General features: G+C 47.5%; 1 protein-coding gene across 4 annotated transcripts in view; it reads left to right on the top strand.

Annotated features, from left to right (window-relative positions):
- The window catches only part of PIK3C3 (phosphatidylinositol 3-kinase catalytic subunit type 3), a 365,653-nt gene that overhangs the window by 249,223 nt on the left and 90,292 nt on the right, over positions 1 to 26,138 (top strand). For all 4 annotated transcript variants that reach the window (XM_063958224.1, XM_063958242.1, XM_063958250.1 and 1 more), the window contains one exon: positions 13,665 to 13,833. In XM_063958224.1, the coding sequence (XP_063814294.1) occupies positions 13,665 to 13,833 (169 nt within the window). The remainder of the gene's footprint in view (positions 1 to 13,664; positions 13,834 to 26,138) is intronic.

Genomic DNA, 26,138 nt, shown 5'->3' on the forward strand with positions numbered 1-26,138 from the left:
AAACATAAAAACATATTAAAGACGTCGTCTTATATATGGGGGATGCACAGAGGGATATTTTGCCGGCTGGCATCCAAAATAAATGTAATGTCCATTCTGTCAGGAGGGTATTAGAGACCTGTCACTGGACAGGTGATGCTGACTTAAAAAGCGCATAGAGAGCCTTATAAGGGTGAGGAATTATTTGGGGATGGTCTCTGGGACCTCGTATCCACAGCAACTGCTGGGAAGAAATAATTTTACCTCCGGTTTCCTCACAGACAAAGGTACAGTCCTTTCGGCTTTAGAAAAGCAAGCGGGTCAAATGGCGCTTCCTTTCTGTACAGAGACAAGGGGAAAAAAGCTGCACCAGTCAGCCTGTTCCCAGAATCAAGATTCTTCCCCCGCCTCCTGTGAGGCCACACCATGACGCGGGTGCTCCACAGGTGTAGCCAGGTACGGTGGGGGGCCGTCTAAAAACTTTCAGCAATTAGTGGGCTCGCTCACAGGTGGATCCCTGTTTCTTTCAAGTAGTATTTCAGGGGTACAAGCTGGAATTCGAGATGTCTCCCCCCAGCCGTTTCCTAAAATATGCCTTGCTGACAACTCCCTCAGGCAGGGAGGCTGTGCTAGAGGCAATTAATAAGCGGTATTCCCAGCAGGTAATACTCAAGGTGCCCCTACTTCAACAAGGACGGGGTTACTATTCCACACGGGTTGGGGTACCGAAACCGCATGGTTCGGTGTGACCCATTTTATATTTAAAATCCTTGAACACAAAAATTCAAGTTCAAGATGGAATCGCTCAGGGCGGTTATTCCAAGCCTGGACGAGGGGGATTACATGGTATCCTGGGACATCAAGGATGCTTACCTGCATGTCCCCATTTACCATCCTCGCCAGGAGTACCTCAGATTTGTGGTACAGGATTACCATTACCAAGTCCAGACACTGCCGTTTGGACTGTACATGGCACCGAGGGTGTTTTATCAAGGTAATGGCCGAGATATTGATACTCCTTCAAAAAAATAGGGAGTTGTAATTATCCCGTACTTGGACAATCTCGTTATAAGGGCGAGGTCCAAGGAGCAGTTGGTAGTCGGGGTAGCACTATTTTGGAAAGTGCTACAACAGCATGGTTGGATTCTAAACAGTCCAAAGTCACAGCTGGTTCCTATGACACGTCTACTGTTCCTGGGGATGGTTCTGGACATAAACCAGAAATAGTGTTTCTCCCAGAGGAGAAAGCCAAGGAGTTGTCATCTCTAGTCAGAGACCTCCTGAAGCCAAAATAGGTAGCAGTGCATCATTGCACGCGAGTCCTGGGAAAAATGGTAGCTTCCTACGAAGCAATCCCATTAGGCAGGTTCCATACAAGAACTTTTCAGAGGGACCTGTTGGACAAGTGGTCTGGATCGCATCTTCCGATGCATAGGCTGATAACCCTGTCTCCAAGGACCAGGGTATCTCTACTGTGGTGGCTGCAGAGTGCCCATCTTCAAGAGGGCCGCAGTTTCGGCATACAGGACTAGGTCCTAGTGACCATGGATTCCAGCCTTTGAGGCTGGGAGGCAGTCACACAGGGAAGAAATTTCCAGGGACTTTGGTCAAGTCAGGTTATTTCCCTACACATAAATATTCTGGACCTGAGGGCCATTTACAATGCCCTGAGGCCGGCAAGGCCTCTGCTTCAAAAACAGCCGGTACTGATCCAATCAGACAACATCACGGCAGTCGCCCATGTAAACCAACAGGGCGGCACAAGAAGCAGGATGGCGATGGCAGAAGCCACAAGGATTCTCCGATAGGCGGAAAATCATGTGTTAGCACTGTCAGCAGTGTTCATTCCCGGAGTGGACAACTGGGAAGCAGATCTTCTCAACAGACACGACCTCCACCCGGGAGAATGGGGACTTCCTCCAGAAGTCTTCCAATAGGATTGTACACCATTGGGAAAGGCCACAGGTGGACATGATGGCGTCCCGCCTCAACAAAAAGCTATAAAAGATATTGCACCGGGTCAAGGGACCCTCAGGCGATAGCTATGGACGCTCTGGTAACACCGTGGGTGTACCAGTCGGTTTATGTGTTCTCCCCTCTGCCTCTCATACCAAAGGTACTGAGAATAATAAGAAGGCGAGGAGTAAGAACGATACTCGTGGATGGCCAAGAAGAGCTTGGTACCCAGAACTTCAAGAATTTATATCAGAGGACCCATGGCCTCTGCCACTCAGACAGGACCTGCGGCAGCAGGGGCCCTGTCTGTTCCAAGACTTACCGCGGCTGCGTTTGTCGGCATGGCGGTTGAGCGCCGGATCCTGAAGGAAAAGGGCATTCCGGAGGAAGTCATTCCTACGCTTACTAAAGCCAGGAAAGAGGTTACAGCAACTCATTATCACCGCATATGGCGAAAATATGTTGCATGGTGTGAGGCCGAAAGGGCCCCAACAGAGGAATTTCAACTAGGTCGATTTCTGCATTTCCTGCAAGCAGGAGTGACTATGGGCCTTAAATTGGGTTCCATTAAGGTACAGATCTCGGCTCTGTCGATTTTCTTTCAAAAAGAACTATCTTCAGTACCTGAAGTTCAGACATTTATAAAAGGAGTGCTGCAGAGTCAGCCCCCGTTTGTGCCTCCTGTGGCACCTTGGGATCTCAACGTGGTGTTGAGTTTCTTAAAATCACATTGGTTTGAACCACTAAAAACCGTGGATCTGAAATATCTCACGTGGAAGGTGGTTATGTTATTGGCCTTGGCTTCTGCCAGGCGAGTATCAAAGTTGGCGGCTTTGTCTTGTAAAAGCCCTTATTTGATTTTCCATATGGATAGGGCAGAATTGAGGACTCGTCCCCAGTTTCTCCCAAAGGTGGTGTCAGCGTTTCACCTGAACCAGCCTATTGTGGTGCCTAGGCTACTAGGGACTTGGAGGACTCCAAGTTGCTAGACGTTGTCAGGGCACTGAAAATATATGTTTCCAGAACGGCTAGAGTCAGAAAATCTGACTCGCTGTTTATCCTATATGCACCTAATAAGCTGGGTGCTCCTGCTTCTAAGCAGACTATTGCTCGTTGGATTTGTAGTACAATTCAGCTTGCACATACTGTGGCAGGCCTGCCACAGCCAAAATCTGTCAATGCCCATTCCACAAGGAAGGTGGGCTCATCTTGGGCGGCTGCCCGAGGGGTCTCGGCTTTACAACTTTGCCGAGCAGCTACTTGGTCAGGGGCAAACACGTTTGCAAAATTCTACAAATTTGATACCCTGGCTGAGGAGGACCTGGAGTTCTCTCATTCAGTGCTGCAGAGTCATCCGCACTCTCCCGCCCGTTTGGGAGCTTTGGTATAATCCCCATGGTCCTTACGGAGTTCCCAGCATCCACTAGGACGTTAGAGAAAATAAGAATTTACTCACCGGTAATTCTATTTCTCGTAGTCCGTAGTGGATGCTGGGCGCCCATCCCAAGTGCGGTTTATCTGCAATACTTGTACATAGTTATTGTTAACTAAATCGGGTTATTGTTGAGCCATCTGTTGAGAGGCTCTATTGTTTCATACTGTTAACTGTGTTTCATATCACGAGTTGTACGGTGTGATTGGTGTGGCTGGTATGAGTCTTACCCGGGATTCAAAATCCTTCCTTATTGTGTACGCTCGTCCGGGCACAGTACCTAACTGAGGCTTGGAGGAGGGTCATAGTGGGAGGGGCCAGTGCACACCAGGTAGTCTAAGATCTTTCTAGAGTGCCCAGCCTCCTTCGGAGCCCGCTATTCCCCATGGTCCTTACGGAGTTCCCAGCATCCACTACGGACTACGAGAAATAGAATTACCGGTGAGTAAATTCTTATTTTATATATATATATATATATATATATATATATATATATATAGGATATTAGATGCATTCTTATATTTTTATTTATATTTGCTAAGTTCTACCTTTTAGTACCAGTGTCCCTCAGTTGCTTGTGTCTTGTATATCTTATGATGTACATTAGATGTTGAAATATTTATTTAGGAGACTTATTTCAACTGTAAAAGATATATTATGATCAGACTCGGATGGGAACCGGGTGATTCGCAGCAAAGTGACCCTAGAAATGATTCTAAAGCTTTGACAACTACCGTATATCCTCGAGTATAAGTCGACCCGAATATAAGCCGAGGCACCTAATTTTACCACAAAAACCTGGGAAAACTTATTGACTTGAGTATAAGCCTAGGGTGGGAAATGCAGCTCTAGCCGTACACAGCCCTCATAGTGCCAGATATGCCCTCATAGTGCCAGATATGCCCCCACAGTGCCAGATATGCCCTCATGCTGCCAGACATGCCCTCATGCTGCCAGATATGCCCCACAATGCCAGATGTGCCAGATATGCCCCACAGTGCCAGATATGCCCCATAATGCCAGATATGCCCCACAGTGCCAGATATGCCCTCATGCTGCCAGATATGCCCCACAATGCCAGATGTGCCAGATATGCCCCCACAGTGCCAGATATGCCACACAGTGCCAGATGTGCCCTCATGCTGCCAGATATGCCCCACAGTGCCAGATATGCCCTCATACTGCCAGATATGCCCCACAGTGCCAGATGTGCCAGATATGCCCCACAGTGCCAGATATGCCCTCATGCTGCCAGATATGCCCCACAGTGCCAGATATGCCCTCATGCTGCCAGATATGCCCCACAGTGCCAGATATGCCCCACAGTGCCAGGTGTGCCAGATATGCCCCACAGTGCCAGATATGCCCCACAGTGCCAGTTTGTTAATTACCCTCCGTCGCTCCCGCGCTGTCTTCTGAAGGAGGGACACGGAGAGCACAGCACGCGGCTCTCCTGTGTCTCTCCGGTGGCAGCGGCGTGGAACCGGCACTTCCTTTAACACACACACGCCGCTGCCGCCGGAGACGCAGGAGTGACACAGGAGAGCCACGCGCTGTGCCCTCCGTGTCCCTCCTAAATACTCTGGTATAAGCCGAAGAGGCTTTTTCAGCACAAAAAAAGGTGCTGAAAAAGTCGGCTTATACTCGAGTATATACGGTATATATTTCTAGCTCTGCTTCTCCTGTAATAGAGATCTCTGATCTAGGTCAAACACCCTGGAATATATATTCTCCTGGTGCAGAGGTAAAGACATGGCTGCGCCAGTGCAGTGTCCTATCACCGATAAGTGGCAGATTAATGTTTCTGAGATTCGGCCTGCAATCCCTTGTTATCTATTCCCTACGCACGATGCAGTGACATACCGCAGAGGCTTCATGAGGCCACTATCTGCAGTCTCACCCACAGTATTAATTGCACACTTTTATTTACATACAATTGTATTTTTGTTGTTGCTTTTATTATTGTTCCTGTTGTTATTATTAGTTCTAAAAAAATTATTTTTTCCTTTAAGATGCTAAGAATATAAACAAAAACCTTCTTGGTGTAGCGCCATTCAGCACACAGATCCCGCCATCTTTCTCTGTGTTGTAGCCTATGGGATTTGCAGCTTTCCTCATAGTGTATGTTAATCAGAGGAGTCTGACAATGCACATGGGTGTGTCACAGGAGGGCAGGGAAGAGTAGCATGTGGGGTGGTATTCATGTGACCGCCGGTCAGCTGACCGACAGTCACATGACCTCCTCCACAAGCCCGACGGCTCACTTTCCGGATGGTCGGCATGCCGACCAACAGGGACTATTTCCACTCGTGGGTGTCCACGACACCCATAGAGTGGGAATAGAACCCGTGGCGACCGCAGGTCGCCACCGAGCCCGCAGCGTGGCGAGCGCATCGAGCCCGCAAGGGGCTTGCTGCACTCGCCCCTTTCCGCCGGGATCCCGGCGTCGGTATGCTGCCGGGATCCTGGCGTCGGTCAGGAGACCGCCGGTCAGCCATACTACACCCGTGTTCTACAGCCTCTTACAGATTGCAGAGGATCTGCAGGTTATGTTTAATCAAGTGTTTTATTTCATTGTGTGACTCTTTTCCAGGAGTAGAACCCTATCGCCTAAACACCCAGGGGGCATCCATTGTAGTGCGGAACCAGTACGTAGCCTATTAATGTGCTCCCAGCCAGTTACATTAATGAGACACTGTCTGGCTAATGGGCCGTATTCAGAGAGGGAAACAAATGCCGTCACAGCCGCGAATTTGTACGCAGCGGCTGTGCGAAAATATGCAAATGTCGCAGCCACTGGGATTTATATTGAGAAACCCACTGGCAGCGTCTCTGAGCCTCTGCTTGCGCACAAAGGCGCCACCATCGAGCGCACAGTAACCCTATGGCCGCGCAGACTGGCCAACAGAACGGAGACGACGGAGCCATTTTGTCTGCATGCAGGATCGCGGTTGCAGGCTATTGCTTGCCCTGGTTGTGACACGCCTGCAGCCACCACCTGTTACCACCCACAAACCTGTCTATTACTTTGTGACTAAGGGATCTATGTACTAAGCCTTGTGCGGAATACTGGCCAAACGCTGATGTTTTTTTTAAAGGGGCAGTCACTTACAAGGCAAAACCATGCCATGCAGCTTTGCTGCAGTCTCGCCAAACAACCCTTCTCGGCGCGCCAGGTCCCGTGAGACTCTTCTAGCACCAGGCGTCTTTTTTTTTTGCTTCTTTTTTTCCAATAATGTGTCTAAGTCGCAATGCAATGCGAACAGGACGCACGAGGAGAGTGTGCTGAGTAATGTGATATATGACACTTGTATATCTGTGTGCGACTGTCTCTGAGTCTGTACACACAGTGCTACAATGTAGCAGCCGCAGCTTTTTTACAATACAAGTTCTGTTCTGCTCCGTCTACAGCCTCAGTCACACACAGTATACAGATGTCATATATCCCATTAATTAGCACAGTCTCCTCGTGTGTCCTATGTGGATTGCGTTGCGATTAAGATTCATTTTCGGCAACAACAAAAAAGATTCCAGACGTTAGCAGATTTGCACAGGACCTGGCGGCTCACTCATGCAAGGCATCTCCAGCTGCATGGCGTGTTGAGGCTGGATGAGGACACATCTGTACTTCCCATAGAGATAGGCTGTCTCCTGTAGTCTAGCTCCTTCAATCCTTACCCATCATCTCGTAGCCCAGGAGTACACCAGCCCAAGGCTTGTTACAGAGCCTCAATTAAGGACTTTAATAAATGTATTTGTTTCTCTTATACATGGGACACACTTTTTGTTGGTGACTGCTGCCAAATAAAGGTGTGTTGTATCTTTATCCTGACCCCTTAGATTTCACAGCCAGCGACATGAAGTTTTGTGCCTTCTCTGTATGACAGATCCACTCTGTGGCAAGCAGGAGCAGGCAGGGACAGTCTGCATTGTGCCCAGGCTCGCAGTGCCAGTCCAAGTGTCCAGCAATATTGACTTGAACCAGTTGATTTGGTTCCTGGATGCCCAGTGGAAAGCTACCGCTTAAGTAAGTTCTGTTTCAGCAGCTCATCACCTAGTCAGGAAAGTAGCTCTGTCTCAGCAGCCCATCACCTAGTCAGGGAAGTAGCTCTGTCTCAGCAGCCCATCACCTAGTCAGTGAAGTAGCTCTGTCTCAGCCGCTCATTTCCTAGTCAGGGAAGTAGCTCTGTCTCAGCCACTCATCACCTAGTCAGGGAAGTAGCTCTGTCTCAGTCACTCATCACCTAGTCAGGAAAGTAGCTCTGTCTCAGCAGCCCATCACCTAGTCAGGGAAGTAGCTCTGTCTCAGCCGCTCATCACCTAGTCAGTGAAGTAGCTCTGTCTCAGCCGCTCATTTCCTAATCCGGGAAGTAGCTCTGTCTCAGCCACTCATCACCTAGTCAGGGAAGTAGCTCTGTCTCAGCCACTCATCACCTAGTCAGGAAAGTAGCTCTGTCTCAGCAGCCCATCACCTAGTCAGGGAAGTAGCTCTGTCTCAGCCGCTCATCACCTAGTCAGTGAAGTAGCTCTGTCTCAGCCGCTCATTTCCTAGTCAGGGAAGTAGCTCTGTCTCAGCCACTCATCACCTAGTCAGGGAAGTAGCTCTGTCTCAGCCACTCATCACCTAGTCAGGGAACTATCTCTGTCTCAGTCACTCATCACCTAGTCAGGGAAGTAGCTCTGTTTCAGCAGCTCATCACCTAGTCAGTGAAGTAGCTCTGTCTAAGTCACTCATCACCTAGTCAGGGAAGTAGCTCTGTCTCAGCAGCCCATCACCTAGTCAGGGAAGTAGCTCTGTCTCAGCAGCCCATCACCTAGTCAGGGAAGTAGCTCTGTCTCAGCAGCTCATCACCTAGTCAGGGAAGTAGCTCTGTCTCAGCAGCTCATCACCTAGTCAGGGAAGTAGTTCTGTCTCAGCAGCTCATCACCTAGTCAGGGAAGTAGCTCTGTCTCAGCCGCTCATCACCTAGTCAGGGAAGTAGCTCTACCTCAGCCGCTCATCACCTAGTCAGGGAAGTAGCTCTGTCTCAGCAGCTCATCACCTAGTCAGGGAAGTAGCTCTGTCTCAGCAGCTCATCACCTAGTCAGGGAAGTAGCACTGTCTCAGCCACTCATCACCTAGTCAGGGAAGTAGCTCTGTCTCAGCCACTCATCACCTAGTCAGGGAAGTAGCTCTGTCTCAGCAGCTCATCACCTAGTCAGGGAAGTAGCACTGTCTCAGCCACTCATCACCTAGTCAGGGAAGTAGCTTTGTCTCAGCCGCTCATTTCCTAGTCAGGGAAGTAGCTCTGTCTCAGCCACTCATCACCTAGTCAGGGAAGTAGCTCTGTCTCAGTCACTCATCACCTAGTCAGGAAAGTAGCTCTGTCTCAGCAGCCCATCACCTAGTCAGGGAAGTAGCTCTGTCTCAGCCGCTCATCACCTAGTCAGTGAAGTAGCTCTGTCTCAGCCGCTCATTTCCTAGTCAGGGAAGTAGCTCTGTCTCAGCCACTCATCACCTAGTCAGGGAAGTAGCTCTGTCTCAGCCACTCATCACCTAGTCAGGGAACTATCTCTGTCTCAGTCACTCATCACCTAGTCAGGGAAGTAGCTCTGTTTCAGCAGCTCATCACCTAGTCAGGGAAGTAGCTCTGTCTAAGTCACTCATCACCTAGTCAGGGAAGTAGCTCTGTCTCAGCAGCCCATCACCTAGTCAGGGAAGTAGCTCTGTCTCAGCAGCCCATCACCTAGTCAGGGAAGTAGCTCTGTCTCAGCAGCTCATCACCTAGTCAGGGAAGTAGCTCTGTCTCAGCAGCTCATCACCTAGTCAGGGAAGTAGTTCTGTCTCAGCAGCTCATCACCTAGTCAGGGAAGTAGCTCTGTCTCAGCCGCTCATCACCTAGTCAGGGAAGTAGCTCTACCTCAGCCGCTCATCACCTAGTCAGGGAAGTAGCTCTGTCTCAGCAGCTCATCACCTAGTCAGGGAAGTAGCACTGTCTCAGCCACTCATCACCTAGTCAGGGAAGTAGCTTTGTCTCAGCAGCTCATCACCTAGTCAGGGAAGTAGCTCTGTCTCAGCCACTCATCACCTAGTCAGGAAAGTAGCTCTGTCTCAGCAGCCCATCACCTAGTCAGGGAAGTAGCTCTGTCTCAGCCGCTCATCACCTAGTCAGTGAAGTAGCCCTGTCTCAGCCGCTCATTTCCTAGTCAGGGAAGTAGCTCTGTCTCAGCCACTCATCACCTAGTCAGGGAAGTAGCTCTGTCTCAGCCACTCATCACCTAGTCAGGGAACTATCTCTGTCTCAGTCACTCATCACCTAGTCAGGGAAGTAGCTCTGTTTCAGCAGCTCATCACCTAGTCAGTGAAGTAGCTCTGTCTAAGTCACTCATCACCTAGTCAGGGAAGTAGCTCTGTCTCAGCAGCCCATCACCTAGTCAGGGAAGTAGCTCTGTCTCAGCAGCCCATCACCTAGTCAGGGAAGTAGCTCTGTCTCAGCAGCTCATCACCTAGTCAGGGAAGTAGCTCTGTCTCAGCAGCTCATCACCTAGTCAGGGAAGTAGTTCTGTCTCAGCAGCTCATCACCTAGTCAGGGAAGTAGCTCTGTCTCAGCCGCTCATCACCTAGTCAGGGAAGTAGCTCTGTCTCAGCAGCTCATCACCTAGTCAGGGAAGTAGCATTGTCTCAGCCACTCATCACCTAGTCAGGGAAGTAGCTTGGTCTCAGCAGCTCATCACCTAGTCAGGGAAGTAGCTCTGTCTCAGCCACTCATCACCTAGTCAGGGAAGTAGCTCTGTCTCAGCAGCTCATCACCTAGTGAGGAAAGTAGTTCTGTCTCAGCAGTTCATCGCCTAGTCAGGGAAGTAGTTCTGTCTCAGCAGCTCATCGCCTAGTCAGGGAAGTAGGTCTATCTCAGCCGCTCATCACCTAGTCATGGAAGTAGCTCTGTCTCAGCAGCTCATCGCCTAGTCAGGGAAGTAGCTCTATCTCAGCCGCTCATCATCTAGTCAGGGAAGTAGCTCTGTCTCAGCAGCTCATCACCTAGTCAGGGAAGTAGTTCTGTCTCAGCAGCTCATCGCCTAGTCAGGGAAGTAGCTCTATCTCAGCCGCTCATCACCTAGTCAGGGAAGTAGCTCTGTCTCAGCAGCTCATCGCCTAGTCAGGGAAGTAGCTCTATCTCAGCCGCTCATCATCTAGTCAGGGAAGTAGCTCTGTCTCAGCAGCTCATCACCTAGTCAGGGAAGTAGTTCTGTCTCCGCAGCTCATCGCCTAGTCAGGGAAGTAGCTCTATCTCAGCCGCTCATCATCTAGTCAGGGAAGTAGCTCTGTCTCAGCAGCTCATCACCTAGTCAGGGAAGTAGTTCTGTCTCAGCAGCTCATTGCCTAGTCAGGGAAGTAGCTCTATCTCAGCCGCTCATCACCTAGTCAGGGAAGTAGCTCTGTCTCAGCAGCTCATTGCCTAGTCAGGGAAGTAGCTCTATCTCAGCCGCTCATCATCTAGTCAGGGAAGTAGCTCTGTCTCAGCAGCTCATCACCTAGTCAGGGAAGTTGTTCTGTCTCAGCAGTTCATCGCCTAGTCAGGGAAGTAGTTCTGTCTCAGCAGCTCATCACCTAGTCAGGAAAGTAGTTCTGTCTCAGCAGTTCATCGCCTAGTCAGGGAAGTAGCTCTGTCTCAGCCGCTCATCATCTAGTCAGGGAAGTAGCTCTGTCTCAGCAGCTCATCACCTAGTCAGGGAAGTAGTTCTGTCTCAGCCGCTCATCATCTAGTCAGGGAAGTAGCTCTGTCTCAGCAGCTCATCACCTAGTCAGGGAAGTAGTTCTGTCTCAGCAGCCCATCACCTAGTCAGGGAAGTAGCTCTGTCTCAGCAGCTCATCACCTAGTCAGGGAAGTAGCTCTATCTCAGCCGCTCATCATCTAGTCAGGGAAGTAGCTCTGTCTCAGCAGCTCATCACCTAGTCAGGGAAGTAGTTCTGTCTCAGCAGCCCATCACCTAGTCAGGGAAGTAGCTCTGTCTCAGCAGCTCATCACCTAGTCAGGGAAGTAGCTCTGTCTCAGCAGCTCATCACCTAGTCAGGGAAGTAGTTCTGTCTCAGCAGCTCATCACCTAGTCAGGGAAGTAGCTCTGTCTCAGCCGCTCATCACCTAGTCAGGGAAGTAGCTCTACCTCAGCCGCTCATCACCTAGTCAGGGAAGTAGCTCTATCTCAGCCGCTCATCATCTAGTCAGTTAAGTAGCTCTGTCTCAGCAGCTCATCACCTAGTCAGGGAAGTTGTTCTGTCTCAGCAGTTCATCGCCTAGTCAGGGAAGTACCACCCCCAATCATTATAACTCTGCAAATAAAACCCAGGAGCACTTAACAATATTCTGAGTGATTTCATCCCCTGCCATCAGCCCTCTGTATTGATGTATATATTGCTGAGCAGGTATACACTCGCCTAAACTTTGAATAGAAAATGGATCCAGCTCTGTGTGTATTAAATGACACTTTCCCCGCTGCCTGGGAGAGCAGGGCATGAATTATAGAAGCTGCGTGTCCTGTCAGATAGATGTCTCTCTGTGAGCTCATTTGGTTATAAAGGACTGACTGTGAGACCGGGCCTCCGTAGTCCTGTCAATTGCAGCTGCTGTCGGTGCCATTTGAAAGTGCTGACACAGACAGCAATAACTTTGTGGCAGACTCCAGGGCAGCTTTTGCCGACGCAATGTAAATATTGTCTCAGCCAGGGTGTAAGTGTGCTGAGCGTTGCTGCTGCAGAAGCAGTTTGCTCATGTTTGAATTACCTTAAATGCACATTAAAGGCTCACGGAGCAGATGTTTAGTTTCTGGTGCCGCGTCTGCATCTTATAATATCAGGTCCCTCGATTACAGAGGTGATTCTATTCCTCCGACCACCGCCTGTACCTCTCCTTCCGTCACAGAAGGTAGAAGGAAGTAGCAAGGTCCTGCCTGCTCATATACAGTATGCGGGTTCAGTACGATTTACCGACGGATACAATACAGACGGTCGTAATTCCGACAGTCAAAATACAGACACGGTCAACATACTGACATTCATTATGCCGACATGTTAAAAATGCCGACATAGTCAGAATACCAATATTTGAAATGCTGACATGTCAAAATACCGGCATAAGTTTTTCGGTATCCGGACTCCAGGTCCACACACCTTAGGCCGACATGGGCAATAGGTAGACATGAACAAGGTCAACATGGAAAAAGGTCGACATGAGATTTTCACTTTTTTTTTTTCTAAATTTTTTGAACTTGTTCATACTTTACGATCCACATGGGCTACAATTGGGAACGGTAACCTGTGCCGAAGCATGACGAGCGAAGCGAGTGCACTAATTGGGGTTCCCGGTCACATTACAGAGAAAACTACACCAAAAAAACATAAAAAACTTGTGTCAACCTTTTCCCATGTTGACCTTTTTCAGGTGTCGACCTAAGGTGTGTTGACCAATTGGTGTCGACCTAATTGGTGTCGACCCTGAGTCCCAGACCAGAGTTTTTCTGGGGAGTTTTTGGTGTGTCAAAATACCGACATGAGGTTTTTTTTTTTTTGTGTGCCTAAGTGTTCCGCATCCCCTCGCATGACTCGATGCGCTTCACCATTATATTCCTCCAGGTCCTCTGGGATGGTAAAGTATCAACAAGTCTGTTTTGGGGCAAAAATTCCTTAAAAACGCACGTTGGCATTTTGACATGTCGGCATTTCAAATGACGTTATTCTGGCATTTTGAACATGTTGGCATAATGAGTGTTGGTATTTGGACCGTGGCGGTATTTTGACTGTCGGTCAATGGCTGTCGGGATTACGACCGTCGATATTGTGTCTGTCGGTAAATCAACTGCTATCAATATATACGGTGTAGCATGCAGACAGCAAACATAGGCCCAGATTTATCAAGCCTTGGAGAGTGATAAATAGCACGGTGATAAAGTACCAGCCAATCAGCTCCTAACTGCCATGTTACAGGCTGTGTTTGAAAAATGACATTTAAGAGCTGATTGGTTGGTACTTTATCACCGTGCTATTTATCACTCTCCAAGGCTTGATAAATCTGGGCCATAAGATTTTGGAATAAATGTGTTATTGCTGTTTTATGCTTTAAAGTGTTCCTGTTTGATTATACATGTTTTTATCCATTTAATTGACACAACAAGGCTAATGCTAGGTTGTTTGGGAGATCAGTATATTAGCGGTATCTAGGTGTGGCTACAGTTTGAGCGTTTGATTTATCTCCATGACGCACTTTGCATTAAAAAAACATGGAATGTATACATTGTAATTAACGCTGTCTTGTTCCCTTTACAGGCAAATTGTTTCACATCGATTTTGGGTACATCCTGGGCAGAGACCCCAAACCTCTCCCGCCCCCCATGAAACTGAACAAAGAGATGGTGGAAGGAATGGGAGGAACGCAGAGTGAGCAGTACCAGGCTTTCCGCAAGCAGTGTTACACCGCATTTCTACACCTGCGCAGGTAACGCCATATTGCTTTGACATTACACCAAGCTTGGGTATAGGATGTTAATTACATTGCACTTTAGAACCCTAGTATCTATTTCATTGGGGAGTTTGTACCTTTCAATGATTTGGAACAACCCTCTGTAGTCCTGATGCAGGTACTACTATTGTCTCCATTGCCTCAGGCAGCCTCCCAGTCCTTCTTTTCATGTTGCATTATGAGAGTCCACTATCACAATAAAGATAGACTGCACAGTGAGCATATATGTTGCAGCGCCACCTACTTGTCATTCCAGTATAGCTTGCAAACAACACTCAGCTTGTATCTGTTGCTATTCTCCAACATGTAACTGCTTCAGGCGGAGAATGACCATGAACTGCTGGAGTTGTTTGATAGGGGCTGATTTTAGTCCCAGGCCTAATCTGTGGGACAAAGGGCTACATGTGTAAAAAATGCACAGCTTTAATATGCATCCCGCATGGCCCCCGATCTTGGACTTTATAACATCCTGACCCTTGTGTCTGTATGGTGCTAGGTGCCCGGAGCAACTGAGACGCACTGAGAGGACTAGCGTGCCATATTTTTCTTTACATTTTGCACCTCATTGCAGACGCAGCTAAACGTATCTCAAAGTGCACTAGAGACTCTGGACTGTGACTGTAACCGCGCAGGGATTATTGTTAGACGCGTACAAGGTCACAGATGGAGCAGAACGGAGCTAGGTCTGAGAAAAAGCTGCAGCCGCTGCATCGCAGCACTTCATACACAGATTCAGACTCCGTCACACACAGATGTACAAATGTTACACATCACATTGATCGCTGTAATCTAGTAGAGTAGTTTTGTCCCTTCCAGTTTTTCTGTCTTTGCTAATAAGATGAGTATTTCGAGCAAGAAAGGCGCTCAGCATGGTTGCGTGTCCTGGGATCTGGTGCGACGAAAGGGGCAATTTGAGGGGACTGAAGCCACAGTGTATGAGGACACATCTGTTCTGTATACTTTTTATCTACACCTTGTACTTTTCGGTAGTTGTACTAGTTACACGCTGCATGTACTTCAGACCCTCCCTCCTGTGTTGTCAGGGCCAGAATATGCTGACCTACCTACCGGATGAGGTCACCTGGTCGCTGTTGGTGAGCCCATATTTTTGGCCCAAATTATGCTATGAACCTCATATTTACATGTTAAATTGCAGAGTTTATTATAATTGTTCTGGTTCACAGTGCTAGTATTTGGAGTGTGCACCTGCCCTTTCTCTTTTTTTCTGTGTAGTACTACAAGTCTCAGCATGGTAGCACCTCTTAGATTTAGAATTAGGGTGTGCAGTCCAGCCCCCCCCTCCCCCTCCCCCGTATAAGATTTATACTATGGCAGAGGCTTACTAACGACCATTGTTTAAAGGCGCTATTACCTTGATTTCCCCTGTGCTGTTGTGAATTTTATCTGCATCACTGCTGAAAGACACGTCCAAAAGCCTAATGTTATCTGCATGCAAATCTGTGTGTGACTGAGGCTGCTACCTCATAGCTCTCCAGCCAGCTGTTGGGTAACCGTGCCAAGGAGCGATTCCAAACTTCTCCTCGGGATCTCCCTCTGCACCATACACTGAGGAGCCTCTCCTGTCGTGCATCAGTGACAGCTACTGTTTATATTTGATGTTGGGCACTACAGCTCGGGTATATGACGTACGGTCAGTTAAGGGACAGGACAGAGAGCTGACGTTGGGTGTGTAACCAAGCGGTGTCTTCGTAGACACTGAGCCCTATGTTTTGCCGCCAGCAGCTGACGGTGTAGTTAGAGTTTCTCTGCATGTCTCCTGGGGGCTGATGTTGAGTAGGACTTCTGCTTATGCGTGGTACTCAGTACAACGTGTGGCAGACCCAGAAAACATGCACATACAGAAGTGTGGATGCAGGCTTGTATGAATTTTACAGCGATTGCGGAGGAGAAGGGATCAAACGTCGGTCGCCTATAGTAAGGGTGCTTGTGTATAATTGGGAGTTGATGTTTGTTGAATTACTGTGCAAATACACATATAGATGTGTCCTCATACAATTTTGCTGAAAATGCACCTTCGACACAACGCAATGTGCACGGGAGACTGCAGATTAATGTGAGATGCGACACTTGTATACTGCCTGTACGTAGCTTAGCTGATTGTGAATTCATTTCCAAAGCTGATGGTGTCTTTGGTGTTACAAGCTTGTGTGCGAGTTTTAGGAAACTAGATTTAATTATACTTTTTTTTTTCTACATACATACATACATACATACATACATACATACATACATACATACGTACGTATATAAATATACCTTGGAAGGAAAGTGTGTGACCGTTACGTGTAATTGGTTTATAATGAAACCTCCTATTATCAGTAATGTGTGCTAGTTATACAAAGATGAAATAACTGATGCTCCGTTTTCTAGAACTTGGAAGTAATAATGGTTCTTATCTATATAACGTGACCCCTGCGTTGTTAGGCTGCACGTCATTCATCGCTCAGTATTTTTCTTACCTATGTCAACTTATTTTACTCAACCGTCTTACTAGCATTAACTCGGCTGAAACATTGGGGTCTTATGCTGAGAAAATGGCAGTAAATTGAGATGTGAGAAACTGCATCTCCTGCTGATTACTGTGGTCTCTCTTATTTTCCATTGAATTTCAGATGTATGTCTTTAGTCTTTATCTGCTCTTCAGTGTGTACCCTGTCTTGGAATGACAGAATCACCTTAACTGATCACAGCAGCACAGATCATTTCAGGAGTTGCGCACGCGTTGATCCTCTCTGACTCTGTGAGTGAGGACACATGCATGTATTGTACATTGTATACTGGAGTTTCGGGAATAAAGGGAGGAGAATGGGGGTTGCACAGGAGATTGAGTAAATCTGTAGCCAGCACTGACCACATAGGTGTGAGAACAATGTGTTGTGCAGATGATTGACAGTTACCTCCACTCAGATTACGGAATCATTCATGGGAGCCCAGTACTTATGCGCTGTGTACACGTTATTAGTCTGACGGGTATTTCAGGGAATTGTAACACACACATTGAATGCAGAGCTACAAATTGCAGCTCACTGCAGACTGGAAGGGAATTGCATCCCAGCGGGAGCTGCTTCTAGCCCTGAGGGTCATTCCGAGTTGATCCCTCGTTGCCGTTTTTCGCAGCGCAACGAACAGGTTACTACTGCGCATGCGTATTGTACAGGTACAAAGCGGATCGTTGCTGAGTGATGGATTTAGTAAAGAATCCATTTGCACAGCCGATCGCAAGGAGATTGACAGGAAGAGGGCGTTTGTGGGCGGCAACTGACCGTTTTCAGGGAGCGTTTGGAAAAACACAGGCGTGTCCAGGCGTTTGCAGGGCGGGTGTCTGACGTCAGTTCCAGGACCAAAAAAGACTGAAGTGATCGCAGCGGCTGAGTAAGTCCAGAGCTACTCAGAAACTGCAAAAAACGTTTTTGTCCCGCTCGGCTGCACAGGCGTTCGCACACTTACAAAGCGAAAATACACTCCCCCATAGGCGGCGACTATGCGATTGCACGGCTGCTAAAAGTAGCTAGCGAGCGATCAACTCGGAATGACCCCCCCTGTGTCGGATCATCCAGCACCCAGCGATGGTTACAGACAGTAGACTATCACATGTCCCCATTGTAACTATTGGGTCTCTGCTGAACTGAGTAAATGCCGGGAGACCCCATCCCAGTAGTAGTGGAGGGAACATCCCGAATTAAACCATTGTAAATTGGGAAAACCCTTTTAAGAGCATGGATTAGTTCGGGTGTAGTCAATGTGTGGTGCTGTAGAACTACATAACCCAGCAGGCTCGCCCACAGATTTATGTTCGTGCATGCTATAACTGTGGTAGAGCATGCTGAGATGTGTAGTGCCACAAGTTGCCCGCCTTAGGCTGGGTACACACCTGAAGATCAGTGAGGGCATCCACCCACGTCTAGGTGCATGCAGTCTTGTCCAATAGATTTCAAGGCTGGAACTAAAGATATTGGACTATGTTAACGTCCCGCGGGAGCGAGCATCAGTAACGATATAGCGTGTGCACGCTGGGTGATAAGAGCGATATATCATCCGACCCGCCGGCTTGGACGATATATCGGGTGCATATCGTCAAGTGTGTACGCAGCCTCAGTCTGGATTAGTATATTCTTCATCATAGTCCTGATTGGTAACGGGTACAGATGTGTCACGCCAAGCAGCCCCTCTTGGCACGCCGTGTCTCGTGAAACCCTGCTAGCATCAGGTATCTTTTTTTCGACAAAAACGCTGTGCGACTCAGACACATTTTTGGCAAAAAAAAAAGACGCCGGACGTTAGCATAGCTGTGCCGTAGCTGGCGGCTCACTCGTGCCAGGCCTCTCGCGGTGGCGTATTGAGGCTAGATGTATGAGGACACCTCTGTAGCGTGGGACTGGTGCAAGTGTGGACGGTGCATTTGATGGATGCGTCTACAAACGTACCAAGCGGGAATGTTGCATCCAAAGATGCACAAAGTGGGTGTTCCAGCCCTTGCGCATTCAGGCGCACTGATGTTCTCCAGGAGAAGGGCGGCTATCAACATTACATAAAGTCACAGGCGCGACTACACAAAGATACTAAAGTGGTCGCGGCAGTGTGCCACTCGGAACCGGGCCCTTCACGTGGGTTTCCTACATGGTAATACAGCACTGCACATTATCCTGGCACTCTATAAAGTATGGGGATGACCCAGGCTCCTGCACGGATCGCCGCACGTTAAAGGTGAACGTACGGAGTCCCGCAAAGCCCGTTTCCTGCCACCCGGTATAACGCCGGCAGGACGCAGAGCACAATGATCGTTCTGTTCCAGCGTCAGATGAATCATCCCATCTACCTCTGAGAAGTAATGATCCCTTAGCAGTAAGGCTTTCCTCCGTGAGCCGCACATCCCACAGGCACTTTATAGATTCCAGCGCCGGTTCTGCAGCCCAATCACCTATAAATTATAATGAACACGCCAAGAAAAATATCTAACCGTGTAATTGAAGTCTCATTTCTCTGCACTCGTTTTATTGTCGTATAATTACAGGACTAGTGGTAAAGTAATTAGCTTCTTACACAATAGATTATACAATAGATAAAGTCCAACAACACTTCATACTTTAATGAACTTATTAATGAATGCGTATTCTCACCGTGTCTCCATGCGGCTGCCAGTGTCCCTTAGTGCGAGATCGGGGGTCGTATGGACAGTATGTAATATAACATTGATCTGCGCTTTATATTCTCCCAGGTAACCAGTAAATGGAATCTTCTCCTTCCTTATAAAAATATCCTCAACCCGGTAATTAGCTGTTCTGTTATATTGGAACTTATACTTATCCGGAAACGTGTAGTGCTCCATGTATTGTAAGAGATCACACAGCGGAAACCATGTTTTTCTGTTGTTGTCATGCAGATGTGTATATTGTGTAATTGGTTATATATGTTGTCATTACCACAGCATCATCCGATCAGATGGGAAGTGACCACCAAATTCATCAATTGTGGGGGGGATTTGGATACTATACATCGGTTGTTGCGAAACATCCAGGAATGGACAATATTTTGTATAGTGTGCGTGGGGGGATCCTTATTAAATCACCAATTGCCAGCAACATATCTAATATAATTAAAAATATGCATTCGCTTACCACATAAAATACAGTTTCTTTTAAATAAAGCAAATGACTATAACAGATATATATAACGGTGCATCATGAACACCTGAATAAAATAACCTACATATATTTTGGCTGTATTTTTGTACAAATTTAATAAAACAGGGCCTAATTCAAAGTTGATTGCAAAACAAACTTTTCCTCTAATGGGCTGCACTGCAGGTGTGCCAGATGTAACATGTGCAGAGAAAGTTAGATTTGGGTGGGGTTATATTGTTTCTGTGCAGGGTAAATACTGGCTGCTTTATTTTTACACTGCAATTTAGATTTCTGTTTGAACACACCCCACCCAAATCTAACTGTCTCTGCACATGTTACACCTGCCCCGCCTGCACTGCACATGGTTTTGTCCATTAGAGGAAAATGTTGTTTTGCAATCAACCTTGAATAAGACCCATGATGTGTGGGGGTGGGGGGTACAACATACACCTAGTAATGATAAGATTCAGGTCTCATCAATTGGATGAAAAAGACATCAATTTATAACCGACAAAGGTTGGTGATAAAATTATTACAAAACCTGTAATTAGGGACTAACCAAGTCCTCATTGCGACATTAGTGTGACCCCTTTATACACCCAGACTGTGTGACTTTCTGCCTGATTCGGTGATAGACGCATACTTGGTTTTTCCACAGTTGAGCAATTATTGGCGGCCTGGGCATGCGCGTGTTTGCCGCACTGCGGATGTGTCATGATGGTCTTGGGAAGCGGTCAGAGAGAGGATTTATTTACAAAGTGATTGACAGTCAGGGACCGCCTGGGGTGATTATACGGAGTGACGGCAAAAACACAGGTGCGCTGTGACAGTTTTCAGGGCGTGTCTCGGCCTGCGACTGTGATCCCATACGCAGTTACTGAACAATGGGTCCAGCGTCTTAGAAGAAGTTCTATACAAATCCAGGCGGTCGCAGCATTTGTATTTTTCCATGGTCAGTGCGTACATACAGCTGCGGCAGCATTAACACATCTCTGAGTCAGACCCTTTGTAAATCCAACTTTTTGTGCTCTGGAAAATGTGACCGTTGGTGAACTCTGCCTGTGCACCTGCTGGGTGACCTGGAACATGTGACCTGCTGGTGGGTGGCCTGGAAACTGTGACAGTTATTTGCATTCACCCACTAAGCAGGGATTTTTCAACTCTTAACCACTTGCTTGGCATGGTCGCATCAGATGCGACCATGCCTGCAAGTGCTCCATCTGACCTGGTCGAACAGGATGCGACCAGTCAGATAGAGAGTGTTAGCAGCGGCGCGGAAAGGGAAACTTCCCTTCACTGCTGCTGTCTGAGGGACCGGAAGGTCCTCTGCTTCCCTGCACTCTCCCCTACTGATTGCAGTGCTGCTAATCACTGCTGATCGGTCAGCACGGCAGGATCCCCCCCCCCTTCCCCCTCCAGCGGCTGCGGACAATTGCAGCCACTGGGGAGTGTAAATTAACCCTCCCAAGCCACCCCCAGACCCCCCCCCCCTGTATACCTGGAGGCTGTCCCGGCTTTTAAAGTGAAAACCAGTATGTTTCCGATGGTCGCGATGTTCCCGATCGATGTTTTGGGAAAAATGTAAAAAAATATATATATATTTAAATAAAATCATTTGGGATAGGGTTAAATTCGTGTTCTTCACCTAATTCACTCATAAAAAAACACCCGACAATTTCGGAGCGGTTTTTGGCTAAATAAATCATCAGTTAAGGGATAAAAAGGGGTAAAATGTTCCGCTCAGCAAACCTTTGCCCAGTTGAAACTGGGTACATTAGCTAGTTAATTATTATTATTATTATTATTATTATTTGAAAATAAGACTTTTTTTTCTTTAAACCAATAGAAGTTTTAGAGGCAATAGCTAGCACTCAATTTTCTCTGAATACGTTTGGCCTGATTCAGTCTCGCACCCAATGCCAGTTTTCATGGAGACGAGCGATATTTTGATACATGTGTGGAAAAATCACTTAAATCCTCCTACGCTCCACAGAGTGTACGCACAATGGCGCAGTTGCAGTTGGGACGTACAGTATCAGCATACTTGCCTACCCTCCCGGAATGGCCGGGAGGCTTCCGAAAATCGGGTGACCCCCCGGAAAGGTGGGCAAGCCTCCCGCTTTCCGTGCTTACCCTCCTCGGCCGCCCGCAGCAGAGAACAAGTGAGCGGTCAGAGGGGGTCCGATAACACGATTTGCGCTGAATCGCGTCATAGTAGCTCCGCCCCCCGCTATACAGTGCCTCTTTTCTCGGCACTGCATAGCGGGGGCGGAGCCACGATGACGCGATCGTGACGCCACGCCCCCGGACTTCCACTACCCTGTTGTTCACGCCCCCGGAACACCCATCCTGCTGCCGACCACGCCCTCATGCACCTACATTGCTGCTTCCTCCCGGAGGAGGGGGCAGCAAAGTAGGTAAGTATGAGTATCAGAGATGTATCGGAAAAGTGCTTACCACACTGAGTTTCAGCATTAAATACCTACACTTACTGCATTGAAGTCATTGGTGCTCGGTGTGCTGATTACCTGTGCACCTTCATACACCCACAAGTATGTGGACTCCTGAACGTCACACCTGTACAGCTTGTGCTTGTTGAGTATCATATTCGAAAAACCAAAAGTGTTTGTTCGGCTGGAGGTTAGGGCTCTGTGCTGTCCAGTCTCGTTCTTCCACACAAAACTCAGCAAACCATTCTGATGGACCTCCCTTTGTCATGTTTACACAGGAAAGTATCTTCCCCAGACAGTTTTGGTCCGAGGTTTGTGGGTGCTTACTCTGGAAACTCGGTCCATGAAGCCCCCGACAAACCGTTATTTTGCTGGCATTGCTTTATGAGGCAGTTTGGAGTGTAGTTATTGGTGCAAGTGTGGAACGACTATTTTTATGTGCATCAGCACTCTGCAGTTCCGAACTGTGAGTATGGATGGGTCTTACCCATCTGTCCAGGCTTTGTTATGTTAAACAAGAGTAAATGTTTAATGGAAAGAAAATTGTGTGCCCCCTCCCCCCCCCCCTCCCGCCTCTTTGAATCCTGTCGCAGATTGATGGCGGATTCATACTTCTTGTTGACAGTGGAGGCTATCGTAAGAAAAAAGGGCAATCCGTTTGGGTTTTAGACAGAAAATATACGACAGGTATCACTGGTGCTTAAGAATAGCCACTAAAATCCTCAAGTAAACATTATTCTCTATTCTTAAAAGTCAGACTGTCTACACTCCAGGGGGTTTATTTACTTACGGTCGATCGATTTTCATCAATATCAAAATGATGGAATTCTGTCTCAACCAATGTCAGGTTTCAAGGGCTGAAACACATTTACTAACATCATTTTTAAATCTGAAATTGATGAAAAATGATGAAAATAGATCTACAATTAATACACACTCAGGTGCAGGATTTGTTTACATGCCTCTATAAAAGTATCTGCATGGCGCAAGTCTGTCACTGTGTTACTGGAGTGTCACAGTGCTGTACAACTGTACAGTATTTAGCCCAAGAGAGATTGATACCTTATCATATTGACTGCTCTTTGTCTTCTATCACATGTATCCTGTTTGTAATCATCGCGATTACTTCCCTCCGTGCTCACATCCGCTACGCCACTACCAACTTGTAGACATTTGACAGTTAGTCTTTTATTTAAATAACCGATGATCAGCGATTTGCTTTAGGGTGTCAAAATGATTCTTAGTAAATTTAACCCTAAGACTACGTCCCCTTATGGCCACGTAATGTATTTCATATTTCTGTTTCAGGGTCCATAGGGATCCACAGGAATACCATGGGGTGTAGGTGTTTGGAGAGGACCGGGCACCAAACAGTTAAAGCTTTAGCTCACAGGATGCCTTGGCCCCTCCTCCCCTATACCCCACCCCCAGCCCAGACAGTTTTTAGTTTGGTTCCGGCAGGAGCAGGATGCACCTTTAGACAGTGTGGTTGATTTTAAGCAGCCCCAAGCTTTACATCCCCTTACGGCCACATAGTGTATTTAATATTTTTATATTTCAAAAAGTAAGAATTGGAAAAGGAAAACAATTGGGAGCATTAATATATTTCTCAATTATGTTCAGAAAAGCAATTTTGTTTCATTCTATTTCATGGCACTGCCCTTGTAAATTGCTGCAGCCATGTTCCTGACGCCTTAGTCTTTCTTACAGTCATTCTGTGTGACAGAGCCGATACCTCCAGAGAGAAAGTGAACCCTTATTAAAAACAAAACGTCAATTCAATAAGTTTGTGGTAGAAACGCAAAAAAAAAAGTTTTTTTTTCAGAGCTAATTGCGTAAATGCGGCCCAAACGGTACCGTCCTCATTTTTCTCTTACAGATGCTTTTCATTCTTGATTGCCTGCCATTACGGAGAAGAAAAGGATTGAGCGACAGATACAAAATTCCTTAAACAGGTTTATAATGAAAGAGATTAGGTAAAGATTGCAGAAATTCTCTAAAGCTTTCGGTTCCCATGGAAACCCTGAAACTGCACAGTGCCAGGGCGTTCGCCGCAGACATCTCTGATTTATCGTTAAGGGTTCAGATTTAAGAAGACTTTCCTGTGGGTCCAGTGGGAAACGAGAGGGTGGGAACACACAGCGTACACATGTTGAGTGATCCAGAGTGATCGTGAAAGTTTTTATACACCCACAAATAGGAAAAAAAAGGGTGTTTTATGGTGATCTTCCGAGACACTCAACCGTGTTTAATTTAGCGCTGCCCAGCTTCTTACAACTCCTGTAGGAGAATTGGGGGGAGGGGGGGGGGTGTTCTGCTGCCCAGCTACTTAAAACTCCAGTAAGAGAATTGGGTGGGGGGGGGGGGGGGGTGCTCTGCTGCCCAGCTTCTTACAACTCCTATAGCAGAATTGGGTGGGGGGGTGTTCTGCTGCCCAGCTTCTTACAACTCCTGTAGGAGAATTGGAGGGGGGGGGGGGGGGTGTTCTGCTGCCCAGCCTCTTACAACTCCTATAGGAGAATTGGGTGGGGGGGTGTTCTGCTGCCCAGTTTCTTACAACTCCTGTAGGAGAATTGGAGGGGGGGGGGGGTGTTCTGCTGCCCAGTTTCTTACAACTCATGTAGGAGAATTGGATGGGGGGGAGAGGGGGGGGGGGGGTTCTGCTGACCATTCCCTGTAACCTTGCTTGTGTCTATAGTGATCAATACTCCCTACTGTAGTGTGCCTGTGATAGCGGCAGTGACCCGGTGGTAACGGCACTGCAGTGCGGAGTACTGTTGGATTACTCTCTAAGGCTAGGTACATACTATGCAATATTTGGGCTGATTTTCTGATGGTCAGTCCCATGATCTTTGGGTGCGTCCGTAGCACCCAGGGGCGATTATGGAACCAAAAGCAGTGGAAACAGATCTGACACGTTGCATGCCATTTGTCGGAAACGATGAGCCGATATTGTGCACGCCCTGTAGTGTGGTTCTTTTAAGTGTTTTATTTTTCTACTTTGTGATACAGTTCTGCCAATTTCTGGCTAGTGACTCCCGCAGGGGACACACACACACACACACACACACACACACACACACACACACACACACACACACACACACACACACACACACACACACACACACACACACACACACACACACACACACAGTCTTACAGCTCCCTGGTGGTCCCTAGTGTGTAATTAGATGTTATCAGTGGTCATTGTGCCAGGGAATTGCACAAGGGGGGCAGGGGGGTATGGGTTTTTGGGTCGACTCAACTTAGGTCAACAGTCATTAGATCGACATGAGTTTTTGGACTTTTTTGGGTCTCGTTTTCTTCGTAAAGTGACGGGGAACCACAATTAGTGCACCGTGTCCCCTCGCATGGCTCGCTTCACTCGTCATGCATCGGACAGGATGCCTCGCTTTGCTCGGCACAGGTTACCGTTCCAATCGTAGTCCACGTGGATCATCAAGTACGGGAAAATCCAAAAAATTGAGGGGAAAAAATGTGAAAAACTCATGTCGACCTTTTGACCTGTCGACCTAACGACCATATCCCCAAGGGGAGATTGCAGGGAACAACTACTATCTTTGATTCAGATTCAGAAGTTCTGTTGTCTCTTGTGTGATGGGGGTTCAGCAGGGGTGTGAGCATGTACCCTACAGTTAAACACTTTGTAATCGCCATTAACATCATGCTACAGGGAACAGTTAGACATCGCAGACGCTTACTTATACGTTCTGTAGATCACCACTGTATTTCAGCTGCAGGTCTGGAGAGATGCGTGCTTAGTGGTCTCTCCGCATTAGTTATCCACTTTACGTGTGTTATTGTGTCATGTTGTATTTCCCCTGTGCTACACTTACTGTTTGTTTCCTGCTATTCTCCTGTCTGGCTGCTTGTGCAGCGTCTGCTTCCTGCGTTATTAGTGGTGCTGGCTGTCACCTCTGCGTTATCATTCCTCTCCCTCCTGTACCATCATCTCTGCCTTATGCCGGCTCCTACCGGTGTATGACTTCTCCTGTCCTCCTTTGATCTGAAAAGTTTATTTACTAATTTTTATAACGTAGCCCATCAACTCCGTGATGTTAATGATTCCTGGTAAGATTATGTTGTTCCCGCTGAATCATGTACTGCACTTTCAGTGGCTAATTGTATTACATACACATGTACACTTGCTTATTAATGCAAATAT

This window comes from Pseudophryne corroboree, chromosome 1 (assembly GCF_028390025.1).
Source record: "Pseudophryne corroboree isolate aPseCor3 chromosome 1, aPseCor3.hap2, whole genome shotgun sequence".
Taxonomy (NCBI): domain Eukaryota; kingdom Metazoa; phylum Chordata; class Amphibia; order Anura; family Myobatrachidae; genus Pseudophryne; species Pseudophryne corroboree.